Raw genomic sequence first — 22,915 nt, 5'->3', positions numbered from 1 at the left:
GTAGCATATTAACAATTTCAGCACATATCTTATTGTTTATACATTGGATATACTCAAACTAGTATGAGTATATCCAATGTATAAACAATAAGAAATGTGCTGAAATTGTTAATATGCTACAGGATATATTTTTCAATAAATTCCCTACCTTTTATGTTATTTTATTTGTTAAACTTTATAGTACTACCATATGGCCTGCTAACATGTTGAATGAATAATCCTATTGAGAGTGGAGTCATTATCCTAATTTCTTTATGATGCCTAAATGTGTTTCTTAATGTCACAGGTTGTTAGAGTTGATTTCTACAAAAACACCTATCAGAAGACTGCTGCAGATAATTAATACAGCATAAAGTAATACAATTACATATCAGGTCGTGGCTCAACACGTTTTGTGTTTTTGCTGTTGTGGGACTGTGGACTCCAATTGTGGAATAATATAGTGTCCGAGCATGAGAAAGCATTGTCAGTAAATCATGGTTTGGTGAATGATTAAGACAGACAAGTGTGTTATTCTCACAGAATATTTATTGCTTTGAAAGTACAAAACATATCAGTCTCATAAATAATTTCAGTGAAGGAGACATACATTGTCTTCCAGTGCAAGTAATTGGCTTTGAAGCCATTTTCAAAAATACTCACATATATTTATACAAAACAAACAAGTGTTAGGACACAAACATAATATTAGATATTGCTATAAATACCAAAAATATTCTAATACTGTTTATGGTCTGAACCTGTCAGACATAAAGAAATTATTAAGTAAATCTGGAATCCAGATAACCTTCAACATTAATTTAGTTGTTATGGGTCAACCAACCAGTTCACAGATTATCTGAGTAAGATAATAAGGCAGTGCCAAAAAAACAATTTTTTTCTCTTTTTTGGGCCATTGCTGTATGTTTTAGAATTAGCCAAGGTCAATGGTGGCCAATTATTTACATACCCGAAAGTACACACATCATACAACAGACGCTATACTGCATCACATTCTCCCTGACACCTGCACAGGCAAGAGAAGTATAGGTGCTACCACAATAAAGACGATTTCCAGCTTATCCCTGTTTCCTTCATCTCTTCAGTAGCGAGTGCGTGAAGCATCTGTGCACTGGAGAAGGTCATATTTCACGTAGCCAACGCGATCCACCTGCCTGCGGGAGTTCATACGCCAGTAGAAGCGGTCCCGGCAAAAGTACATGTGTCCTGTAGCAGATATATTGGGATTTGAATGACTAGAACACAACATGAGGATTTTTAACATTCAACAATCGACTGTTATATGATAATGTTTTTTGTTGAGCTCAGTCATTACTATTTGAACTTACCGTTGTACTGGAACACATCATGAGCATCATTGGGGACGCCACCAAAGACGGCATCTGTGTATCTGGGGTACCCTTTGTCGATTTTCTGGGCTTTCACATCAAGCCTGTGTTGATCATAGCAGAGAATGTCATTAAACAAGTCAAAAACAATCAGCTGGTTTAACTCAGACTTTTGTTATGTTATTAAAAAAGCGTGTTCTGGCCTTTTACTTTACTCCAACACTTATAATTGTCAAAACTAGCAGATGGTTTCATTTGAGCCAAAAGTGACAGACATGCTTCCCATCCTGATGTCAGGCACACTTTAAACTCACCTCCAGTAGTTCTCCCCACTGAAGAGCAGCACTTTGCCTTTGCCCCTCTGCAGTGCTCCCTCCACCTTCTGAACAGTGTTCGGGAGGCCAAGCTTCTCAATGCTGCGGGGACCCAGAACACTCTTCCCTGTGTACACCCAGAATCGTGTCCCTATAGAAAGAAGATGATAATAAGAAAAAATTGTCTTGCACTTTTGTCCTTTGTAATTGAGGTCCCTTATCAACAGCATGAAGCTTCACCTGAGAAGAAGTACAGTTTCCTGGCCAAAGTGTTTTCAAACGCAGAGTCGATGACTGCTGGCAGAGCTGGCCATGTCTCGGAAATAGAAAATGGTCCCTTGAGCCCTCCATCTCTCCCGCTGGACATCCTCCAGTATAGTCTGTTGATCAACACATGCAATAAGAAAACATCAACACTGACACTTCCTGTTTTTATTCTTTTGCATAGAAGAAGAGACTGGTTAGCTTACCCGTCATTGAAGAAGTGTAGCTCTCCATTAATCACAGTGATGGTGTCGAATTTATTCATCTTGCAGGCATCTTTGGTTGGATCCACAGGTGTAGCGGTAGTGGTGGTGGTGGGGTCAGTGGGTTTATCAGTGTCATCAGGGTCTGGGTAGGCGGTAGTGGAGGGGGTGTTGGGTTGAGGTGGAGTGGGATCAGGGCCATCTTTGCGTCCTGAAAAAATGAAATGGTGCTGAATGTGAGAAATTGCAAACTTCATGTGATTTTGCATGATAACGCAGTTCATAATGACCTTACCATAGAGATATTGAATGCCTTCAATGTCATCCTCATGTAGGGAGAAGTCTTCCACGAAGCTGTACATGGGGTACATGAGAGCCTCTCTGATGTTGGAGTGTTCCAGGCCGAGGGCATGACCAAACTCATGGGCTGCCACCAGGAACAGACTGTAACCTGGAGGACATACAGTAAGGAATATTAGCAAAAGGCAATTTTATCTAATCTACTTTGTTTGTCTTATATTCATGTGACTCACCTTGGTCAGGACAGAAACCCCATTTCTTGTCGTCATCATAGCTGTCAGTGGTACCGCACCACAACTTGCCGTCTCCTCGTCCCTCACTAGTGCAGGAATCATACTCTTTACCCAGGAACACAAAGGGGAAGTGGCAGGACTCTCCCTCAGAATTTCCACCAATTACAGCGGTCTCTGTCCAAACAAAGAATTAACAGCAAGAGTAAGAAAACAAGACATTGTTGGTACTCGACAGCATTTATGGATTGTGGTTTCAGTAACTCACCACGACTGGGACAGAACCCATATTTCACGTCAGTGTCAAAGTTGCTTGTGGTGGCACACCAGCGATAGCCATCATCGCGGCCCTCTGTGGTACAGCTGTCATATTCTTTGTCCAGAAAGACAAAGGGGAAGACACACTTTTCTCCGTCTGCGTTTCCTCCAAATGTGTAAAGGACTGTCGGGATGAAAATAAAAGTAAGTGGGATGAAGCGCATCAGCATGACACTAAAGAAACTCCTTATATCTGGTTGACCTCTGCCCTATCACTTTCATTGCAGAATAAACTGTCAATCTTACGTTCACTTGGGCAGAAGCCAAATTTATTGTCTCTGCCGTAGTCGGCTGTGGTGGAGCACCATGGCAGGTCGTCCGAACGCCCATCAGAGGTACATGTTGTGTAGGATTTGCCCTCGAAAGTGAAAGGGAAGTGGCACATGGCACCATCAGCATTCCCATAGAGAGTCTTCACAGCTTAAGTGACAGAAAACAATACATTTAAGCAATGTGAACACTGGGGGGAGACATCTTCATAATAAATGTTGGGGGTAGAGGAATATCTGTTGGTATTTCTGATTACCTGGTCCTTCTCCCAGGGTCCAGTACTCATCATCGTCAAAGTGGGCGTCACCCTGCACACCCTCACCAGGGGGGTAAGCGTGGGCCAGAAGTCCATCCTTACCATCAAATGGGTAAGGGTCTCCGTGGTCTGAGTGGAATAATACATTTTACATCAGTATTTGATTATAGAATTGTCTTTAGTAAAGTAAATGCCATTAAAAGGCCGGCGCATAAACACATACCGATTTTTCCAAATGAAATCATGATGTCAGCTGTCCCATCAAAGAGGCGGTTAAAAGTCAGAGGGGTAACATCACTCCACACCTTGAAGGCTCTGGCAAAGGCGTCGTCAACCAGAGACGTCGCCATGTCCGGGGTATAGCTAAGGATCCTTTGGAGAAACGCAGAATGACAAGCTGCTGTCAGACATCTGGTAAACAATGCAAGTAAAGATACTCGGTGATGTATCTCCATCAAAGATACTTTGATTGTAAATACTAGTAGAATGTAACTTAATACATTTACTGTACACATTTCAGGTATTTGTACTTTACTTTTCATTTTATACTACTTCATGCTTTTACTCCACTATGTCTCAGAATGTACTTTTTTCATTTATTTTGACAACTTTAGGTGCGACTTAGTCTACAGCTCCAGATCATTAATATAAAACAAAACAACTAATACATTAAGATGAGTTTACTATAGATTAAGCTACCCAGCAGTTTCTAAATTAATTCAAACTAGCAACAATTTTACAGCTGCAACATTAAAGTGATGACCATTCATGCATTCATAATTACAATACAAATAAAATATATATTGACTGAAATGGGCCATTCTGCATAATCGGTACATTTACTTTTAATAGTTTAAGCATAATTTGATGCTATTACTTACTTTCATTTTATTATTTTTTTTTAATGCAGGACATTTATTTGTAACAAAATATTCTCATTGTGTTTTTTTTTACATCTTCGTAACGATTTTAGTTTATAAAGTCAACTAACAGATTATTTATCTCTACTCACCTATAGGTGACCTCTTGATGGTCCCATTTGAGGTCTCCTTCAAATGTTCTGTAGTTGGCCACATCAGGAACCCCGCAGCGTGGCCGCTTCATGGCTTCCAGGGTGGATTTATCCAGCTCTCCAGTCTCCTCCATCCCCATCTGCCTCTGCATCCTCTTCAAAGCCTTGGAAGTGGACACCATGGACTGGAAGCCACTGCGTGTCAGCGTGTCCATGTAGCCAAACTTCTTCAGATAACCCTGGCAGGAGAACAAATAAATGAGTCTAGAGGGATGGTCATACCATTTAATGAACAGGATACATTGGTTTCTTAAAAGAAAGTTAACTTTAGTTTAGAAAAATTGTTTGTGACATATTATATAACTTTTGTACTCGTATAGTTTGAATTCAGAAGAATATATATGTATTGTCATTAACATTGTGTTAGAGTTCTCTGTTCAGGTAATTGCTTCCCCACACAGCTTGATTGCACACTGTTTGGGGAATAAGAGTCCATCAAGACAAAATGAACCATCTGCTACTCACTTCTGCCAACTCCGAATCAGTCATGTTTTTGATGATGTCTCCTGGGAAGGTGACAAAGACGGACTTGAGGGGAAGGCTCCATCCCTCCTGTATGCTTATCCCCAAAAATAAACACACAGCTAAAGCACAGCACCTCATGATGAGATCAGCTGTAGATTGCTGCAAAATGTTCCAAAAAATGTAAACACTAAGAGCCTTGCAGTGAACAAGTGGTCACTTAGACAAAAAGTTAAAAAGTTGATCAGCAGTGTGTCTCCTGTGTTGGCTTCCGTCTTTCTTCTGACTGGTGGCGCTTGTTGACTCTGCTATGTGCCCTTGGTTGTGGACATGGTTTTTATCCTACTTAACTCCTTAGTCACTTTACCTCACCCCCGCCTACTACTAACCTCAACCCTCCCACTTACATCTTGACAGACAGCATGTTGAATAGGCATGGGGAATTTCCAAAAAATCCACATTTAGTATAACCTAGAAGCTATTAGGTGGTTGTTTTTTTTAAGCTAGAAGGAGTGAACAATGACAATGGTGGATAAGACCAAATATGGAAATTGTTTATGATTGCATTGATATTACATTTATAAAGTAAAGTGTCTAAAAAACAACAACACAAATGACCAACAATATATAACAAATAATTGTATACAATTTCAAGCTGAAATAAAGAAAATCAGGAAATAACCTAAGGAGAAAACAACAACAACATTTAGATGATGAACGCATGTTGACATTTCCATCCTTTAATAATGCCAAATGCTCTTCTGGACATGTTAATGTATTTTTACATGAATACAACACCCTCATCATGGGACCCAGACAGACACTTGCTCAAAGTAATGATATAAAAAAACTTTGTTCCACTCTTTTCATAGAGGTGTTTCCTCTTTATCTATAATTGGATACTGTATCAAATGTTAAATGCCTAAAGTCAATTTTAAAGATAATATATTGTTTACATTTTTGAGATCTTAAACATTTAATAAAATGTTAACTATGCAGATGATTTAGGAGGTTAACAAACCCAAAGTGTGATCCTTTGCAGAATTGCAATGTTGTTGCTGGCCAGATTTTAGGGAACTACCTGCTTCATCATCACTGTATATCATTGCTGATGAAAGATCTTTACCGGCTTCATCCCTAAAATGACACAATTCATTAGCAATGTGTCATTTGGCCATAAGCACTTCCTGTATTTTTCCTCCAAAGCGGATCTTATTTCTGTTTTTGTCATTCACTATTACATTATACTCGAGCGCAACTTCTGTATTGGCTAATATGTAATCTCAAGAGTACAAACTGTGTGAAATAGCAAGTAAATGTAGATATTTTGAGGTATGTGAGTATGTTTTGGGTAAAGATGTGTCTCTTCCAGCATATCATGATTCACTTGTTTTCCTCTTGAATGGCCAAAGATTCAGATGAGGGGCTTTTTTCAGTGGGCACAGTGCTGACATCCTTTCTTCCTGTACATACATGTTTACTCAGTTGCTCTGCTGAATTTTCAGACGCAGGAAAATAAACAACTCTTCCGAACTGACGAGTTGCGCCACAATAGCCCTGTTTAAGCCCATGTTGAATAGTTGCTTCTAAATAATACAAAAATATATGCAGCACTTGGGACCTCATTCATTTGATAAAAAAGAATAAAAGTGCACATCCACACAGATTCACTAATTACTTGCCTATTATGGTCAAGGAAATTGCTATCAACTTCAAGGGGAGATGTAATGTGTTGTGGTTTTATGAGGAGGGCATCCTTCCTCATATTTGAATCTATGGTTTCCTGATGTGGTTAATGCTTCATACATTTTAACACTTGCGTCATGCACCCCCTCAATTTCAAGAGTATTTCTGACCATCTAAAACATATAGTCACATCCTCTCCTGTTGTTTGGTTTGATTTTCCCACAGAGAGCCGCAGACATGAAAAAGCATATATCTTTTGTATAGATGTGTACAAAGTTGGGGTTTAAATCTATTGTGTCTGTGCAGTCTTTATAATATGCATCTCTCAATATTTTTAACAGATCAAAACACATTGTTTGTTGAGGGGGATACAACTTTCTCAATTTCCTTCTTCTTATTATGCTTGTTGCCCTTTTCAAATTCTCACTTTAAATGCACATTATTCACTAACTGCACTTTAACTGGAAAATGTCCTTTGATTTCAGTAGGCATTTATTTTTATAACAGACATTTGGTTAACACGTAAAATACAGAATGCAGCTACAGTAGTTACATAACACTTTTTTACATATATTTTTGGCCACATGGATTACTTCTCATTCAGACTAAAGCAGCTAGATTCAGCTTTAAATACACAAGCCCTCTTTCATTTGATGCAGTTTTTATGGTCATTCAGACACAATCATATGGTTATTTCTGTTTATATGTGGCTCCTCAGTGAATCCCCAGGCAACACGAGAAAACATCTGCCACTGATTTTACATGGCGTCAAAGGCTTAATGAAAACGGCTCCATGTATTTTAAACAAATGCCACATTTCATTTGCTTTTGCCACTTTGCCTCCAAAAGCCGTCTGGCTCAGAACCACGAAAAATACACACATTTTTGTGTGGCATACATCCCAAAATTGCCCTCAATCACAGCACAGCCTGTTGACACACACCACCACAAATCAGCCAACTGCGTCATCAGAGAGCTGGATAATATCACAGCAGAGCAACAAGACCCTCTCAGCTCACGTTGACGGCATCTTTGTGATTAGATTTACTATACAACAACATAACCAATAACAACAAGTCGTCACCTCTCTATTCTTTCTGGAGTTGCTAAAAGACAGAGCCGCAGAAAATGGCAAGATCCTCAATATTGCATGTGCCAGATATAGCACTTTAAGGTCAGTATTAGCTCAGGGTGAAAACTGAAGCACAGTGTTTTTCCTAAACTCATGGTTAGCTGTAGCTAGTTCTGCAACGTTGTCTTAATTGTGTTCTTAATTGTGACTTGGTCTGTTTAGTTTCTTCTCTGCCTTGTTAAAGCAAACTGTCTTACGGTATGTTTCTAGCAGGCAGTTATAAATGCAAAAATCTCTTCCTGTCTGCCACAGTTGATGTGGTTCCTTGGCCAGCTTCCTCATTCAGCTGACTTTTTTTTTTAAGGGGACTGGTTTGTTGACTTTGCGGTGGGACATAGAGACTGTGCAACATACAGGGCCGTCACAGTGTTTGATGTGGGGGGAGTGTTGCCCCATCACCACGTCCAGGTACTTTACCCACCCCCGCAAGTTTGCTGGGTCTTGCAGTTTATTCTGGGAATTGCTTTGTTTTCATAACCCACTAACCTCTCTCAACAGTTTATTTTGGGTTTCCAAGAAGTTTGCCTCTGTGTTTCTTTCGTTTTATTCTTGATCGTTCTATGTTGCTCACTTTATTATGTAACAGCGAAAACTAAAACACTTATGAACAGCATGTCTAGTGTATTGTCTCTGAATATTGTACCCCTTTCTAATTTGCTGAGATACTATGCATGCTTGTGGGTGAAATTGGCACACAAAGAGAGCACAACAAACAAACTGAGAGCCAAAACAAAACCTATCAAAACAAGCAATAGCCAGGGCGGAACCATGTTGTGCCCTCCAAGCCCTCAAGTGTCACTCATATAACATCTCGTCTGTAATGAGTCATCATAAGTCAGCATGATAATATGGACAGAAATAATTCCATGAAGAAACTTTAAACAGATGCCAAAAGTTGTGTACAGTCATTTGAATGGGACTGTAGGAGCTTTGACTCATGTCTCCCAGAGGGTTAGTTCTGCTTTACAATACTCTTTATCAAAATCGAGACTACTAGTCACCTCAGGGATTATGTCTTGCTTACTGTGCAAACACTTTTTCAGTGTAACAATCAATATATGACGTAAAGATTCTGAGAAAAAAAATATGGATTCCTATTCAGAGTCTTACCAAATACATAATTTCATCATTTCTAGATGCTGTAAAGAACTTTCAGATGCTAACAGAAATGGTAATAAGATAATAACAATCCTCATATGTTGACTTGGGTCATTATGACTTGAAATCAAGTTGACATTAGTCGCTGTTTTGATGTCTTTCAACTTGACTTGACAGAAAATTAGGGACTTGGAAGCTATAGACTCTTGACTTGAGACAGGATTACTCGCATGACTTGATTGAGTTTATTTTAGCTTTTCAGTTCAAATATTAAAAATATAAGAATGTTTAACGTTGGCTACATTACACAACATGTAATGCATATGCATTGTTAAATGGGATGGCATTGTTGTGACTGACCGACTACTATGTCAGTCAAGCACCTGGAGATGCCACTTGATGGCCCATGGGTAATATATATCATAGATGCACTTTTATAAAGGCATTTGTTTTTTATTTTATTGCAATAAAGACAACTCCAGGTCAGGGGAAAAGGACTTGCAGATACTGTGTACAAATAAACAAACAATAAATGCAAACTATAGTTGTGCTTGTATCTTGATATCAGTGTCCAGACTTCATCTGGCTCACATTACCACAAAAACGACTTTTCTCAATCTGTATGTGCGGAACTAAAGTTCCACAACGCTGCCAGGGATCAAAGCCAAGTGCCAAGTGAAAAATGCCCGTCATATAAGCCATTACTGCTTATCACTGCTTTTGTTCCCATTGCTCTGGCAGTGGATCTTTAGTGGTAACCAAAGACTAAAAATGCACATTTTCTCTGCTTCCACGCAGGCACTGTACAGGATTGGGACACTTCCGTAGTGATGAGTGAACAGGATGTGACAGAAAGTCCTGGAAGCATTTGTACTGGTGTTTTGCAATGACTTTGTATGGATACATACGTGATTGTCACATTCTTTGTTGAGTAACTTGTGGGTTTATGGGAACCAAACATATCATCATAGTTGTGTACATGGTTCACCTGTGTGAGAAATGATCATGACAGAAGTAATTGAGGGATGTATACACATAAACACAAATGTTTGACATTCTCTGTCTCTGTCAGATAGTAACAGTAGTGAAGAGTGTGAGATGGGGGATGAAATGCAACAGAGATCCGGGGACAATGTGGTCCTTGGTTGGCGCTTTAACCCCCATAAGACCACTAGGCCGCCCCAGGGAGGTGTAATTTGAAGTGGCTCTTAAATAATATCACTATAAAGAAGCAGGCGGGGCTGGCTGTGAGCCATGCATGAGGGTAGACTGCATCTGGCGAGGCGTGGACTGCCACTGTAGAGCAAGTCCAGGCAGGCGGAGTTGTGTTGACTTTATGAACAGCCATCTTTCACCACCACCATTAAAAGCTCATTACTGCCAGTCATAAGCAGTGGCCTTTATGAGCGTTCCATCTCCTGCCATCCAAAGCACAGCCACAGGGAGTGACAGCAATGACCACGATGGGAGCTCTGATTGCATCAAATATTATTATTGCTGGTTTAACTGCACATGGAGCAACGCCTCCATAACTTTTTTAAGAGTTGTTTTCAAATCTACCACAACGAACTGAGGGCCTGTGAAACAAAACAAAAAAGTGCTGTTGTAGATGGGCACTTTGTAAGATTCATATATGGTGAAGTCTATTCCACAGGTTTTTAAAACCACTGTGTGAAAAAAAGGGGAAAAAGCACTGGAAATTCCCTTGTTGATAAAGGACAAGCAGCTGATAGCAGGCGGGAAGTGAGTCAGGCTCAGGACTTTAGCTGAATCTGCACACTTTGCTTCAGACTTGTTGAGGCAGGCAGTATTCACACCTTTTGATGTGTGTTTGCTGGGTTTGAGCTCTCTGTGACCATATGTGGGTTTGCCAGAGTTTAATCTTGCGTGACCTCAGATAAATGCAACATTTCCCTCCAGGACAAAAACCCAGATTGTTGTGTCATTTTCCTGAAATGCAGCAAGACAACTTGAACCCTGACATTACAGTTTGTGGTTATGTTTTTGCTGATGACTGTGCCTGTCCCTAAAGTGGACTGCTATTTACCTGGTAACATGTTATCTCAAGCATAGCATTTTTACCTTACATAACCTGATTAAAACCTCTAAGGAATGCACAATAATAAGTGTACTTATCTTGTAGATCATTATTTTTAAGTTCATTACAGAAAGGCAAGGCAAGTTTAGAGAAACATAATGTTGGCAAAATTGTGATCTTATTAGTATGACGGAACGTTTGAAATATAGATTTTCTGTGAGATAATGAACAACTTCAAACAACAATTTCATGCTTACAAATCTAGAATGATAAAAACAAGGTTGCATGTGATAGAAATAGAAGATAAACTATCTTGCAAGTTCTACTGTGCATTCTTTTGAAGTGCAAGTAATTACAAGGTTGTATAAGTCCAACTTAATAATAAAGCATGTTTTTCTACTGAACACTGATCATACTGTTTTGATTAAAACTGCACATTATTTTAATATTGAGGAAAATTATGAAATGTCGGATCTTGTTGATATTATTTCTGAGCACAATGTGCCTGAATTGTGTATTGCATCTAATGTGCAGAGAGGATGCAATGAGGGGTTTGTTTTGGCTCTCCTATCCACGCTCAATGGGCTAACTCTAGTGTCTTGAGTATATTAACCAGTTTAGCACGTCTTTGAAGCTGCCATCAGAAGATTTTAAATAAAGGTCTATGACACTGAAAGGGGCCATCAGGACCTGTGGGAGAAGCTTAATGAAGGAACCAGATGTGACCTTAGAACTCTACTGTGAGCACTGCGACTGCTCAGTTTTAATCAAACAAACCAAAACACTCTTCACCAGCAGGTGGCAGTCTGGCATATGGACTGTCAATGACAAACAAAACATTTTAGAAACAGAGAAGGGAAAGATGAATCATCAACCTTTCACAGCCATTAGTGTATAGGGAATACCTTAAACCAATAGAGGGGAATCATGCTACTATACAAAGCATAAACACATTGTTGCGTGATCTGCTCCATAACATCTTATTTTTCAATCCTTGTATTTTTTGCTTCCTCTTTTTAGTGTAGGTTCACAATGGAGTCAATTTGAACCCCCTACATTTCAAAACCTTGCTTCAAGGCTGGTTCTCAAACCACCTCCTGAGGCAGATATTTTATAGACAAAAAGGATCAAAAATTGATGTTGTGCTAATTTTGTAAGACTGTTTGGTGAATAATTAATTGTTGAGGGAAATCAGTTTGTTTTATTTGTGGAACCCTAATGCTGTTTTATTGAAGGGTTTTTTACAGATGCTGTGAGCATTTATTATAGCTGTTTGTCAGAGGTTCAGTGAGTGGGATGAAACCGATTCTGAAGGACTGTAAAAGAAAATTGATCACACACTTTTTTCTGTCTCAGCACCTTTAGGTTAAATACACAGCTAAAGATCATAACATATTCTCTACCTGTGTAATATAGCAGTTGTTTATATTAAACATAATTACATCTTAATATGCTGTGTTCAGTTGTTACTTCATGAAAGTTTTCCATCTGCTGCAAATTTGCATCCACACATTTTTCTTTAACATCTTCCCATTTTTAGTCACATCAGTTTGGATGTAGCCCCTCATTAGCTGCGATGCCAACTAGGAATTGATGTTCCCACATTTCTGTATCATAACACAGATGATTCTGACACAGATGCTCCCTCAGCAAGAGAATTGGTGGCCTTGTTTTTATGACTGATTGGTTTTCCTGTGAAATCACACGTGCAGAAGAATACCAACATACAAGTGCATGATGGTGGATCTTGTTCTGTGGTTTACTGACATCATCACACTGTCGTGCTGCTTCTTTATGTATGTGCTATCCTTTCCTTCACCCTTCAAAGCTCTGCGTTGAAGTTTTTTTACAGCTGTTACCAAAAACAGATGTTGTAACGGTAAGTAAAATGTTCTGACAAGACGCCTTGTTTCCTATTGTGCAGCAGCACCAGAGGCACAAAACACTTGCTTATTCATGATGGCTGATCAGAGCCCAGGTAGATCAAACCGCTTCTCCATTTTTTATGAAAAAGCCTTTTACTGGGACATAAATATCATGCGATGCATTCTCCCCTAAGCCTGCCCTGAAGGTACAGGGAGTCTTGTGAGGATCGGAAGGTCAATGTCAGATAGATCTATTGCTAATAGGCGCTAAATAAATACTGACATCAAAAATTGATTAAACAAACCATTCTATTATTTATCCATAAGACCATATACACTGAAGGTCACTGCCCTCTTGATATACCAATATTCCAATTTTAGAATGCAAACATTTCCAAAGACACCTTTACCACAATTCCACAATGTAGAATTCCCTCTGCAAATGTGCAACACATAATGTATTGAATCTAATGAAAATAGTATAGCAAATATGTCACAGCATATAATACAAGGTTGCTACACCCTAAACCTGGTTTTACTGCAGCATGTGAATATGGAAAGTAGGAAAGAGCAGCTCCTCTTCCTCCCTAAGGATTTGCGGTTTGCCCCCACAAGGACAGTAGGTCGCTGCAGGTTAAGGTCACCTCTGCTGTTCTATCGGAAATACTAAGCTCCAGTATTTTTTTCCCTCCTCTTATTTGTAGTTCTTATCTGAAATTTCCTTCAACTTGATATTCAATCCTTCCCTGAAACTCAGCATCTTTGCCCAGGAAACCAGGCACACATGATAAGAATAGCCTCCAAGGCTGAATTAGTGTTATGCTGTATGTAAAACAGTCCTAATATTGAACCAGACTATTGATTAATAAGCTTTCTGCTCATCTCATAAAGTTTGCACGTGTGTTGTATTTTCTGCTTTATGGATTTTAGACAAGCTTTGTCTGAAAGAGAAGACCGAAGTGAATCAGTTGGCAAAGTGCGAGATGAAGACGTTGCAGACACAGCAAGAGTGAGCAGTCTTCAGGATTAGGGGGCCAGGTATCAAAGGAACTCCAATACTGAGAGGAGAAATGGGTTGTCAGAGCTGCGACAACTCTCGACTGTTATCTAAGAGCCACTCGCTGCATTATTGCAGCCGTAATGAGAATTGTGACAGCACTGACAAGCTGCAGCAAGGTACCAACAGCAAGTCGAGGTATCTGGGGCTATAAGTCGGTTTTTTCTTGAATAATCACACATATAGAAATGGTGACCCGTCAAAAAATACTGAATAGGTGGAATGTAACAAACTTATCATTCTTTAACAAATTGTTTTTTAAACCTGAATAAATGCACTGGGTGGGTGGGTGCTTGTAATTCACTGTTTTCTGAGATAGCATGCAGGAAGGGTCGACTTTATGTGAGGAAGGAACAAAATGACAACGGTTATTATCCCCTAACGTTAAACCTATTTCCTTTTGGAAAGCGGAAACAAGCTGTAAAAAACCCACTAATATCTTACCTTCTTCTAACATAATATGCCAAATACAGCTTTTTATTTAGACAACTAGCTGATATGCAGCATTCATTTGGAGTCGTGTTTGTGGCCACATGAAGAACACTAATATTCACTCTTTTTAGATGGTCTGTTTGGGTCTGGCCTTATATGAATATATCTATATCTATCTGTATTACCAGCTTGTTACTTTTGTAGTAAAAGCAGGCTGCTCTCACAGACAAAGATGAGAGCAGTGGGACAAAAAAGCACTTAGGCTGCAGGCTGGAAAACAAACCAATGAGCTGAAAGGCGCTATAAACCCCAGCAGAGCTAAAAGGAACTTTAGATTCGGGAGGGTTCATCATTTGTAATGACCCCTCTCAGAATACAAATTGTGATGTCATCCATTGCTAGTTTGAAAGTTGTTACAACACCCACACATTGATTGTAGCCACTTTTATATTATTGTATGAGTGCAGTAGTGCACCTTTTTCTGAACTGTGCAACCCTTTTTTGACTAAATTGGCAATGTTGACAATGTTTTTTTTGTTGAGTAAATGAAACTCTACATTCATCTACGACACCCAAATCACTGAAACCCTGATATCATAGAGACATGGCTGGACTGTGGAATCATTCATTAAGCCATGACATAAAAATATCACACATATGTATATTTCACTATTCTATTTGAATGAAAACATAATTGTAAAAAGCATTAACTGTAAAGCACAATATCATATTATATTACACATTTATTCATCCTTTCTTCCCTTAAAATGTGTGCTCTGTACAGTCCACCTGGCCTTTACACTTTGTAGGAAAATCAAGATACAGATGGCGTGGATTGCATTGAGTTATCTGTTTTGTTTGCCCATCTGAACTTCAAAATGTTCACTGCTTGCTCGTCGTTCCCCAGAGACGCTTGTCCAAACTGCAGTGGGGAATATCTTAAACTTCCATAAAAGATTGTCACCCACTTAGGAAAACATCAGTAAACTGACTTGGCCAGAGCTCTGAGTCTTTACAAGAGACGAAACAGAATTACTTTACATTCTCATACAATGTTTTTATGTCAGTGGCATTGAACATTGTTTTATGACTAATCTACAGATGCCCCAGTTTGGCATTATGCAAAATGTTAAACATACAGTGTAGTTAAGATACTCACAATCTTCAAGTTGTCTTTTCCACTGAAGTCTTTACTAATTGAAATACTGAGTAAGGCCATGGAAGCCACTGTTCTTAGTGGTAAGTCGTGATAATCATCAATCAATGTAGCGGGAAAAAAAGGAAAACACATCTTCGACAACCAGCTGGGATGGAGCTGGATAAACAAGAGCTTTAAGTCCATCTTGTCTTTTCCCCCATGATTGGTCGTCGTCCTGCGGCTGCGAGTCTCCTCCATGCCGCTTCTGAAAGGTTAAATTCCCTCCAACTGCTTGTTTCTTATCCCTGTCCATCTCTTTAGTAATGGATCAGTGCTGCTGGGACCACAGAGAGCTCCGGTAGAGAAGAGTTAAGGGATTACAAAACCCTTCTATCAGCCAACACACACACACCTCCTTACTGCAAACATCTCTCCCATCGTGGCACTTGCTCTACCACTGTTGTGCGATTAAGAACCTGAAGAAGAGATGAGCAGTCAAAGCTGTGCTGCTGAGTCCCATATTTACATTACAACTACATTCATATTCTTCAGCCACTGCCAGTTTCAACATACACACAATATTACAGTAAGATGAATCTGCTCTTTTGAGCGTATAAACGTTCTTTTAACAGCAGGTTAACACATTTGGTAAACCAATTCTGACCAACCACAATAACTTAAATTGCACATTTTGTAATGTCCACTCCTTGACCCTAATGAACAAAAGTTAAAGCTTAAAATCTTCAGTCTGTTACTAAGATAGACAGTCAATGTCCAAAAGACTTCCATTATTGCAAGTTAATAAATAGCTTTTTTTGTGCTCTGACCAAACCGTCAGTAAATCCACTCATCCTGAGTAAAGATAAATGGTCTTCCAGTACCTTGGATATATCCAAGTCACTTCAGCCACTAAAGCATTGTAGCACTTCAGGCTCCTCATTAGACTACATTCAAATGAGGAGAGAACCAACACTTGTGCAGTGATCAAAACTTTGCAGCTTCTGATTAGATCCTCAGGTTAGACTGTGTTCTGCTCCAGTAAGGGCGGATGTTCTCTAGGTTGCTGGGGAGGTTCGTTCCTCTGTTCCTGCTGCTGCTCCTGTTGTGTTGGATCAGATGTTAGGATTCCCTTCTGAGGTGGAGTCGCTTGCTGTGGCTCTGGATTGGGCATCTCTTTCCTGTCGCTGGGCTGAATCTCCAGGGCTGGTGTATCTTTGCAGCAGAAGTACTGTTGCCAGATTTTCCTGAAGGCCGTGCGGAACTTCTTAATACGGAAGGCGTAGATGATTGGGTTGACAGCAGAGTTTCCGTGGGTGAGCAGGATGGCGATGTAGAGGAGGACTATGGGCTTCTCGCAGTCCGGGCAGAAGAGTGTGATGCAGTTGATGATGTGGAGGGGGAGCCAGCTAACAGCGAAGAGAAAAAGAACCAGAGCCAGCGATTTAGCAAGCTTCAGCTCCTTGTCATAGTACTTGTTGGGGTCGCTGTGACTGGTGGTGAACTTCTTATTGTTAAGTTGCTTGTGAATAACGTAGAAGATCTCTGCGTAGATGCCCAGCATGAGCAGCAGCGGAGGCAGCACCCAGCCGAAAAAGTTGAAATAGACCATGTAGTCCATGCTGATGACGTTTTCAAACTGGCAGGTGATGATGAGGTCAGAGCTAATGGAGCCGTTCTGCTGAAGGCCCTTCAGGTTGTTCCAGCCTAACATAGGCGTGAGCCCCACGATGAAAGCCACCGTCCAGCATATCACCACCGCCACCCCCGCTCGCTGAGTTGTCACCACCTGCTTGTACCTGTAAACAACACAGTATCACGTCAGCACTTTCTCTCACTGCGCTGTCAGGACATTCATGCTTTCTTTTGTACTTAATTTCTCATTCTGTCAGTTCCCTTGGGCTGACAAAAGGCGTGATTCCAAAGGAGGAATCATCATTCAAACCACAAGCACATGGATGTAGCACACATTTCTTTGTTGCACACATTTCCACTTGAACAAGACTGTGTGTGCAAACCCTTATCAGTTGACTTTGCCCTTTGCAGTATTGCTACTTCTCATGCTTATTTTGTTTAGGGCAAAACTGAATTATAGTTCTCTAATTTATTAGTACAGTGGACACAAGCTGATGTTACAACAGGCTTCACAGGTTTGGCTTTTTACTGTTTGAAGTGTTTGTGGTAGGAATCAGGAGGTAGAAGAAGGTAAAGGGTGAAGAGGCTGTCAAATATTATCATTGCTGTCCTCTGAACAATGACAAAGAGGTACTGATACTTGTCCAGAGGCAGCCAGCTTCTGTTGCTCCCTTTGGAATTACTAATGGTTGATATTAACAAGTCTGTCTTGGTGGTTGTAGTGACAATATTAGCATTAGAATAACCTGACCTTTGCTGAAGTGGAGTCTGAATCAAAACAAAACCCACTATAGCCCAGATCATGTGTTGGATTAGTGTCGATCAGGGATGAATGTGTTAAGGTCTGTGTCTGAAGAACGGCAGAGAGATCATTATTCACACACTGAGCCTGCTCAGAAGGGATAAGATACTAATCTAACAGCAGAGAGTGTAGGAGGGGGATGGAATATTCTCCCTCTTGATAACAAATAGTTGTAGGATGGGTTTGGCAGTAGAAAGTCCTAGAATATCTGATTTAAATAACACAAGGGCGCATTGGTGTGAAAGTAGTTGTGGCAGAAACCATCAAGCCTGGAAGGTTTTAAAGGACTTAGTAACACACTTAAATTCCTTGATAAATGCTATCATAAACCTGGAAGACTTAGTGGAGTCTTAGACACGGATTAAAGTTTGAGGCACAGACAATATTCTCCAACAATAAACTCCCCTCTTATGCAAAGTTTAACTTTACAGCCTTTCAACACCACATCCCTTTTGTTTCAGTCTGGCAGTGGCATCAAATACAAAACAGGGATATTGAATAGTTGACAGCAAACCCAGCCTTTTTTCTGCCCTCCAGAAACACAGAAAGCACATTTCGCCTTGTACAACCCCGCCCCTGAATGTAATCTTGTCGCTGTGCTACTTTTCCACACATATCATCATCTTTAGGGACTAATTCACGCTGTAAATTGATCAGATATGCCCTTATTAGCTGCCATGTAAGTAATTGTGAATCAAATCTATTCGCATATAAAGGGATTGACAGGATGGATGAAAACCATGAAGTGAAAGTAAGACCCTTGACAAAATTGATTCCCAGCAGCAAAGCACTGGGGCTGTGACTTCTTATACAATATCATCATAAACACCATTCTTATCACCATCCCTGCTATATCCACGTGGAACAGATAGTGAGAATAACATGTGCCCCTCCTTTGTGTGGGTTGTTAAAACTCATTACCTGGTGGGGATCTTGACCCTGAGATAGCGGTCAATTGCAATAGCCAGCAGGGCCAGGATTGAACTTTGCGTCAGGACCAGCACCGTGCACGCCACGAGCAGGCAGCTGTAAAAGTGAGTTTGGAGTCCGATGCTGATAGTAATGGCCAAAGGGATGACGAGGGCTCCCACTGCAATATCTGCCAGAGCCAGGGAGACGATGAAACAAAACGTGGTATCTCGCAATGATTTATTAATTTTCACCGCCCAAACCACCATCACATTCCCGATTACGGACGCCAGTGCAATCACCACCTCCATTCCTATGTAGAGGGACTGCGTTGAAAAAAGTGCCCCGGGCATCCTTGCAGATGATTCTGTCCTTGATAAGAAGAAGATTGATTTCAGTGAAGCAGTCTTACGAGAAGCCCACAGAGCGGACCTTGACTGTTATTCTTTTTTCATAACAATATATCCCAAATGAGCTGTGCGTCCACCAGTTTAAATGTGCCCACAATCTCCTGGTTACCAGGTCAAAGTTGGAGGGGAAAATCGAGTTATTTTGAGATGAAAAAGCGCATTAACCATCAGTCCGTCAAAACAAAGGGCTTTCCTTTGGAGCAGGTGATGTGGTCCGGTGGCTGTGCGTCGCTCCTGCTCTGTGGTCTGCTCCTCCACTTGGGTGAACGCACCTGCTCCTGCTGAGAGCCTGCAGCATCCTCCCCAGGCACTCCGACTTATCCAAGAGGGCGCTTCACCTTCATCAGCACACGTTTTTAATGTAACAATGCAGGTTTAAACAAGGCAAATAAGCAGCTGTCTTCTGGCTCGAAGCACGCAGTTTTAGCTCTTGCGCAGGCGGGTGCTCCCTCTATCTCTCCCCCTCGCTGTGCTTTCAGTAAGAGTAATAATGCAGGTGCCAAAATAGCTGTGTGGTTTTATCGCCTTGTTTGTTTTCCATTCAGATGTGCCGTCTTTGTTTCTATGAGATGCATAATCTTGGTTTGACTCGATGTCCATAAATATCCTTTGGCTGGTGCGCCTGCTTCATTTTCCATGCAGAAATAAATAAATGCAGCCGTAGCCTTACGCGGGACCGTCCCAAGGAAATCAGGTATAGTGTAGGTGATTTGAACTCACCCTCATTTTCTTTTTTTATGCCACGCACTCCTCCCCCACAACCTTTAAAATGCTAATAGCCTTGCTCGGTTTCCCATTGTTCTGATAGGAGGTGAGGCAGCAGGGACCTGCCACAGCTGACACAGAGTAACGCGGATAACGCTACCCAGCCAGTAGATATTGGGCTGGAATGGTTGGCCGGTTTAGAGGGATTTTGGACACTTTAGCTGGCCAGTATGGCTGGTTTAGCTGGTGCACCAGTCATCCTGGCCAGCTAAAAAAAAAACAGCATAGACCAGTATCGTATGCTGGTATGCTGGGCTGGTCACCAGCATCCATCGATCACCAGCTTATGTTTAATAATAGTATTAAATATACCATGCTGGAAGCTTACCAGGATTCCAGGTGACCAGCATACATTGTTTAAATACTGGTATGATTATATAAACCAGAGAACATAAATTATAAAGATTCATTGTGTCATGTATTCTGGTATCTACCAAAATAAAGACATTGTATAGTGTAATAAATAGCAATAAATAGCTAGTTAATATAATAAAATACACAGTAACAATACAATAATTATACAAATAACAACCAACCTGCAAATCAACCTACTGTATACATCAAAGTAAATATATTATCTAAAACAGGTGCATTTGATTTAAAATAATACATAGAATTCAATATTTAAATGGTAACAAAAACAGTAACACTATGTAGCCTATGATAAGAAAAAGGCAACAAATACAGTGTTTTTTGCTTTTCTTTGTTCATGTCCATAATGTTTCCCATAGCGTCAAGCCTTTCCCAATCTGGCCTGCATGTCTGTCTGTTGAAGCCACTTCTTGAAGCAAACTGAAAAGAAATGTACAGATATAAGTACACTGTCAAAAGAAAACTTGACATTTACGTTAACATTTGGGCTGCTGTGGTTGCCAGAACTTGACCGTTTAAGTATGGTAAAATACATTACAAATTACAGTTGGTTGGCATAGACGTTACAGTCAACAATTGCTTATGGTGAATTACAATGGCAAAAACAAATAGAGCTAGTATACATGGTGCAGCTGTATTATCTGGGAAATAGAAGAGTCGGATCAGGATTCGGTATTGGCAGACAATCAATATCAAATGAATCGGGCCGTTATCAGCATTTGATCACCTTTGTCGACTTGCAGCCCAAATACAAAGATAACTCCACTCCTCTCCTACCACTGCTTACCTCTAATAAGCCTTGGTAGAACTAGTGTCCGAGTCATAGGGTCCAGAACTGACTGAAGACATGTGGAACAGAGTTCCATACAGGCATGGTTCGATGTACAGGGAACTGGAACTTTGAACAGGTGTTTTCATCTTTTCTGCCTGAAGATTTACAACTTCTTGATCAGGTGCTTGATGTGGGCTGGCATGATCCTTTCTGCAGCGATAAATAAAGAAAACAAAGAAAACATTATTAATAATAGTAATGATGGTAACAACAATAATATTAGTATAACTATTTATATATCACTTACACAATTGCAAAGAGATTCTCACAACAAAAATAAAGAACAAAACAATATCAACAATAAAAAAAAAATTATTTTAGGAATGTTAAGAGACAAAGAAATGATAAACATTCTAAGAGGCAGACTACAAAAGGTAGACTGGCTCTTGATCAATGAGCAGTCCCAATAGATGCTTTTGTAAAAAAAGAAATAGAATAGGTCCAGATTTCTTCTATTTTATGTTGGATGATTTGTTTTATTGATTGCTGATGGATGTTAAGATGTGTTTTACAATTATGACAAAAAGATTATTGTAATTGGAATCAAAAAGATTGCAAATCATAGTTTTAATAAAATAACTAGCAATATAGGGTTTATTCAACAGTAGTAAAGCATTCAGTTGCTAAATTAACATACACTGACCTGTAAAACAACTTACTACTATTTAGGAAAGGCTCTGATCAGAAGGATTGACTAGTAGGACCCGCAAGGTTTTTCATACCACTGCTACGCTGACGACACCCAATTAATTCTGTCCTTTCCCCGCTCAGAGACCCAGGTCGTCGCACGCATCTCTGCTTGCCTAGCAGACATCTCTCAGTCGATGTCTGCTCACCACCTCAAGCTCAACCTTGACAAGACTGACCTGCTTTTCCTTCCGGGAAAAGATTGTCCCACTCTTGACCTAACAATCAACATCGGCACCTCTGTTGTTTCCCCGACTCAGACTGCAAGGAATCTGGGTGTGACCCTAGATAACAAACTGTCCATCACTGCAAACATCGCTGCTACAACCTGCTGCTGTAGATACACTCTTTACAACATCAGGAGGATACGTCCCCAGCTGACCCAGAAAACAGTGCAGGTTCTGGTCCAGGCTCTCGTCATCTCACGCCTAGACTACTGCAACTCCCTCCTGGCTGGTCTACCTGCATGTGCCATCCGACCTCTGCAGCTCATCCAGAATGCAGCGGCTCGCCTGGTCTTCAACCTTCCAACATTTTACTTCTGCACACCGCTCCTCCGCTCCCTTCACTGGCTTCCAGTAACTGCTAGAATCCACTTCAAGAGACTGGTACTTGCGTACCATGCTGCGAATGGATCTGGCCCTTCCTACATCCAGGACATGGTTAAACCGTACACCCCAGCACGTGCACTCCGCTCTGCATCAGCCAAACAGCTCGCTGCACCCGCACTGCAGGGTCTTACATACTGTAAAACAAAAAAATTAACGGTAATGTCTTTTATTTCTTGAATAGTGTTCTATAAAGATTAAAAGACGTCGTGTCAGGACATATTCACGGAGACATCGTCGAAGAACAATCCGATTATTTATAGCGAGCTTCAACCTCAGATTTCCTCCTACTCAAAAGTCAGACGGCGGCCCTTCTATACATTCGAAAGACGACAAGGAACGTAAAAGTTACCCTCGAGTAAGGTGGTAAAAACGCCTCGGTCGCCTATCGTTTGGCTGCACAAAAAACGACTGCCCCTTGAACGCGCAGGGGGG

At 40.5% G+C, this 22,915-nt stretch overlaps 2 protein-coding genes across 3 annotated transcripts; both read right to left on the bottom strand.

The window, feature by feature from the left end:
- Positions 1-510: 510 nt before the first annotated feature.
- mmp9 (matrix metallopeptidase 9) lies at positions 511-5,328 on the bottom strand. The gene is made up of 13 exons (XM_010793199.1): positions 5,021-5,328; positions 4,496-4,734; positions 3,707-3,855; positions 3,484-3,612; positions 3,204-3,377; positions 2,908-3,081; positions 2,643-2,816; positions 2,405-2,560; positions 2,113-2,320; positions 1,883-2,022; positions 1,643-1,793; positions 1,329-1,432; positions 511-1,206 (listed from the first exon to the last, which is right to left on the bottom strand). The coding sequence occupies exons 1-13, from the start codon at positions 5,156-5,158 to the stop codon at positions 1,082-1,084; spliced, it is 2,061 nt and encodes a 686-aa protein (XP_010791501.1). The 5' UTR covers positions 5,159-5,328; the 3' UTR covers positions 511-1,081.
- Positions 5,329-15,177: 9,849 nt separating this feature from the next.
- On the bottom strand, positions 15,178-19,954 carry adora1b (adenosine A1 receptor b). Of its 2 annotated transcripts, XM_010793198.1 has the most exons (3): positions 19,326-19,954; positions 18,819-19,173; positions 15,178-17,259 (listed from the first exon to the last, which is right to left on the bottom strand). In XM_010793198.1, exons 2-3 carry the CDS (start codon positions 19,157-19,159, stop codon positions 16,482-16,484), a joined length of 1,119 nt encoding a protein of 372 aa, XP_010791500.1. In that variant the 5' UTR covers positions 19,160-19,173; positions 19,326-19,954; the 3' UTR covers positions 15,178-16,481. The 2 variants fall into 2 exon arrangements, with proteins under 2 accessions (XP_010791500.1, XP_010791499.1); XM_010793197.1 differs by having other exon boundaries at positions 18,819-19,954.
- Between the last annotated feature and the right edge of the window lie 2,961 nt (positions 19,955-22,915).

Source organism: Notothenia coriiceps, unplaced genomic scaffold (genome assembly GCF_000735185.1).
Source record: "Notothenia coriiceps isolate Sejong01 unplaced genomic scaffold, NC01 NC01_scaffold00037244, whole genome shotgun sequence".
Taxonomy (NCBI): Eukaryota; Metazoa; Chordata; class Actinopteri; order Perciformes; family Nototheniidae; genus Notothenia; species Notothenia coriiceps.
This window is presented reverse-complemented; position numbering and strand designations above follow the sequence as displayed.

Excerpts from the sequence above, each read along its gene's own strand:
- adora1b (XM_010793197.1), bottom strand. The coding sequence starts at position 19,159 with ATGCCCGGGGCACTTTTTTCAACGCAGTCCCTCTACATAGGAATGGAG. Across the intron at positions 17,260-18,818 it reads AGGGTCAAGATCCCCACCAG|GTACAAGCAGGTGGTGACAA; the intron begins GTAATGAGTTTT and ends TGTTGTTTACAG.
- mmp9 (XM_010793199.1), bottom strand. The coding sequence starts at position 5,158 with ATGAGGTGCTGTGCTTTAGCTGTGTGTTTATTTTTGGGGATAAGCATA. Across the intron at positions 2,321-2,404 it reads AGGCATTCAATATCTCTATG|GACGCAAAGATGGCCCTGAT; the intron begins GTAAGGTCATTA and ends TCATTTTTTCAG. Across the intron at positions 2,023-2,112 it reads CTACACTTCTTCAATGACGG|ACTATACTGGAGGATGTCCA; the intron begins GTAAGCTAACCA and ends GTTGATCAACAG.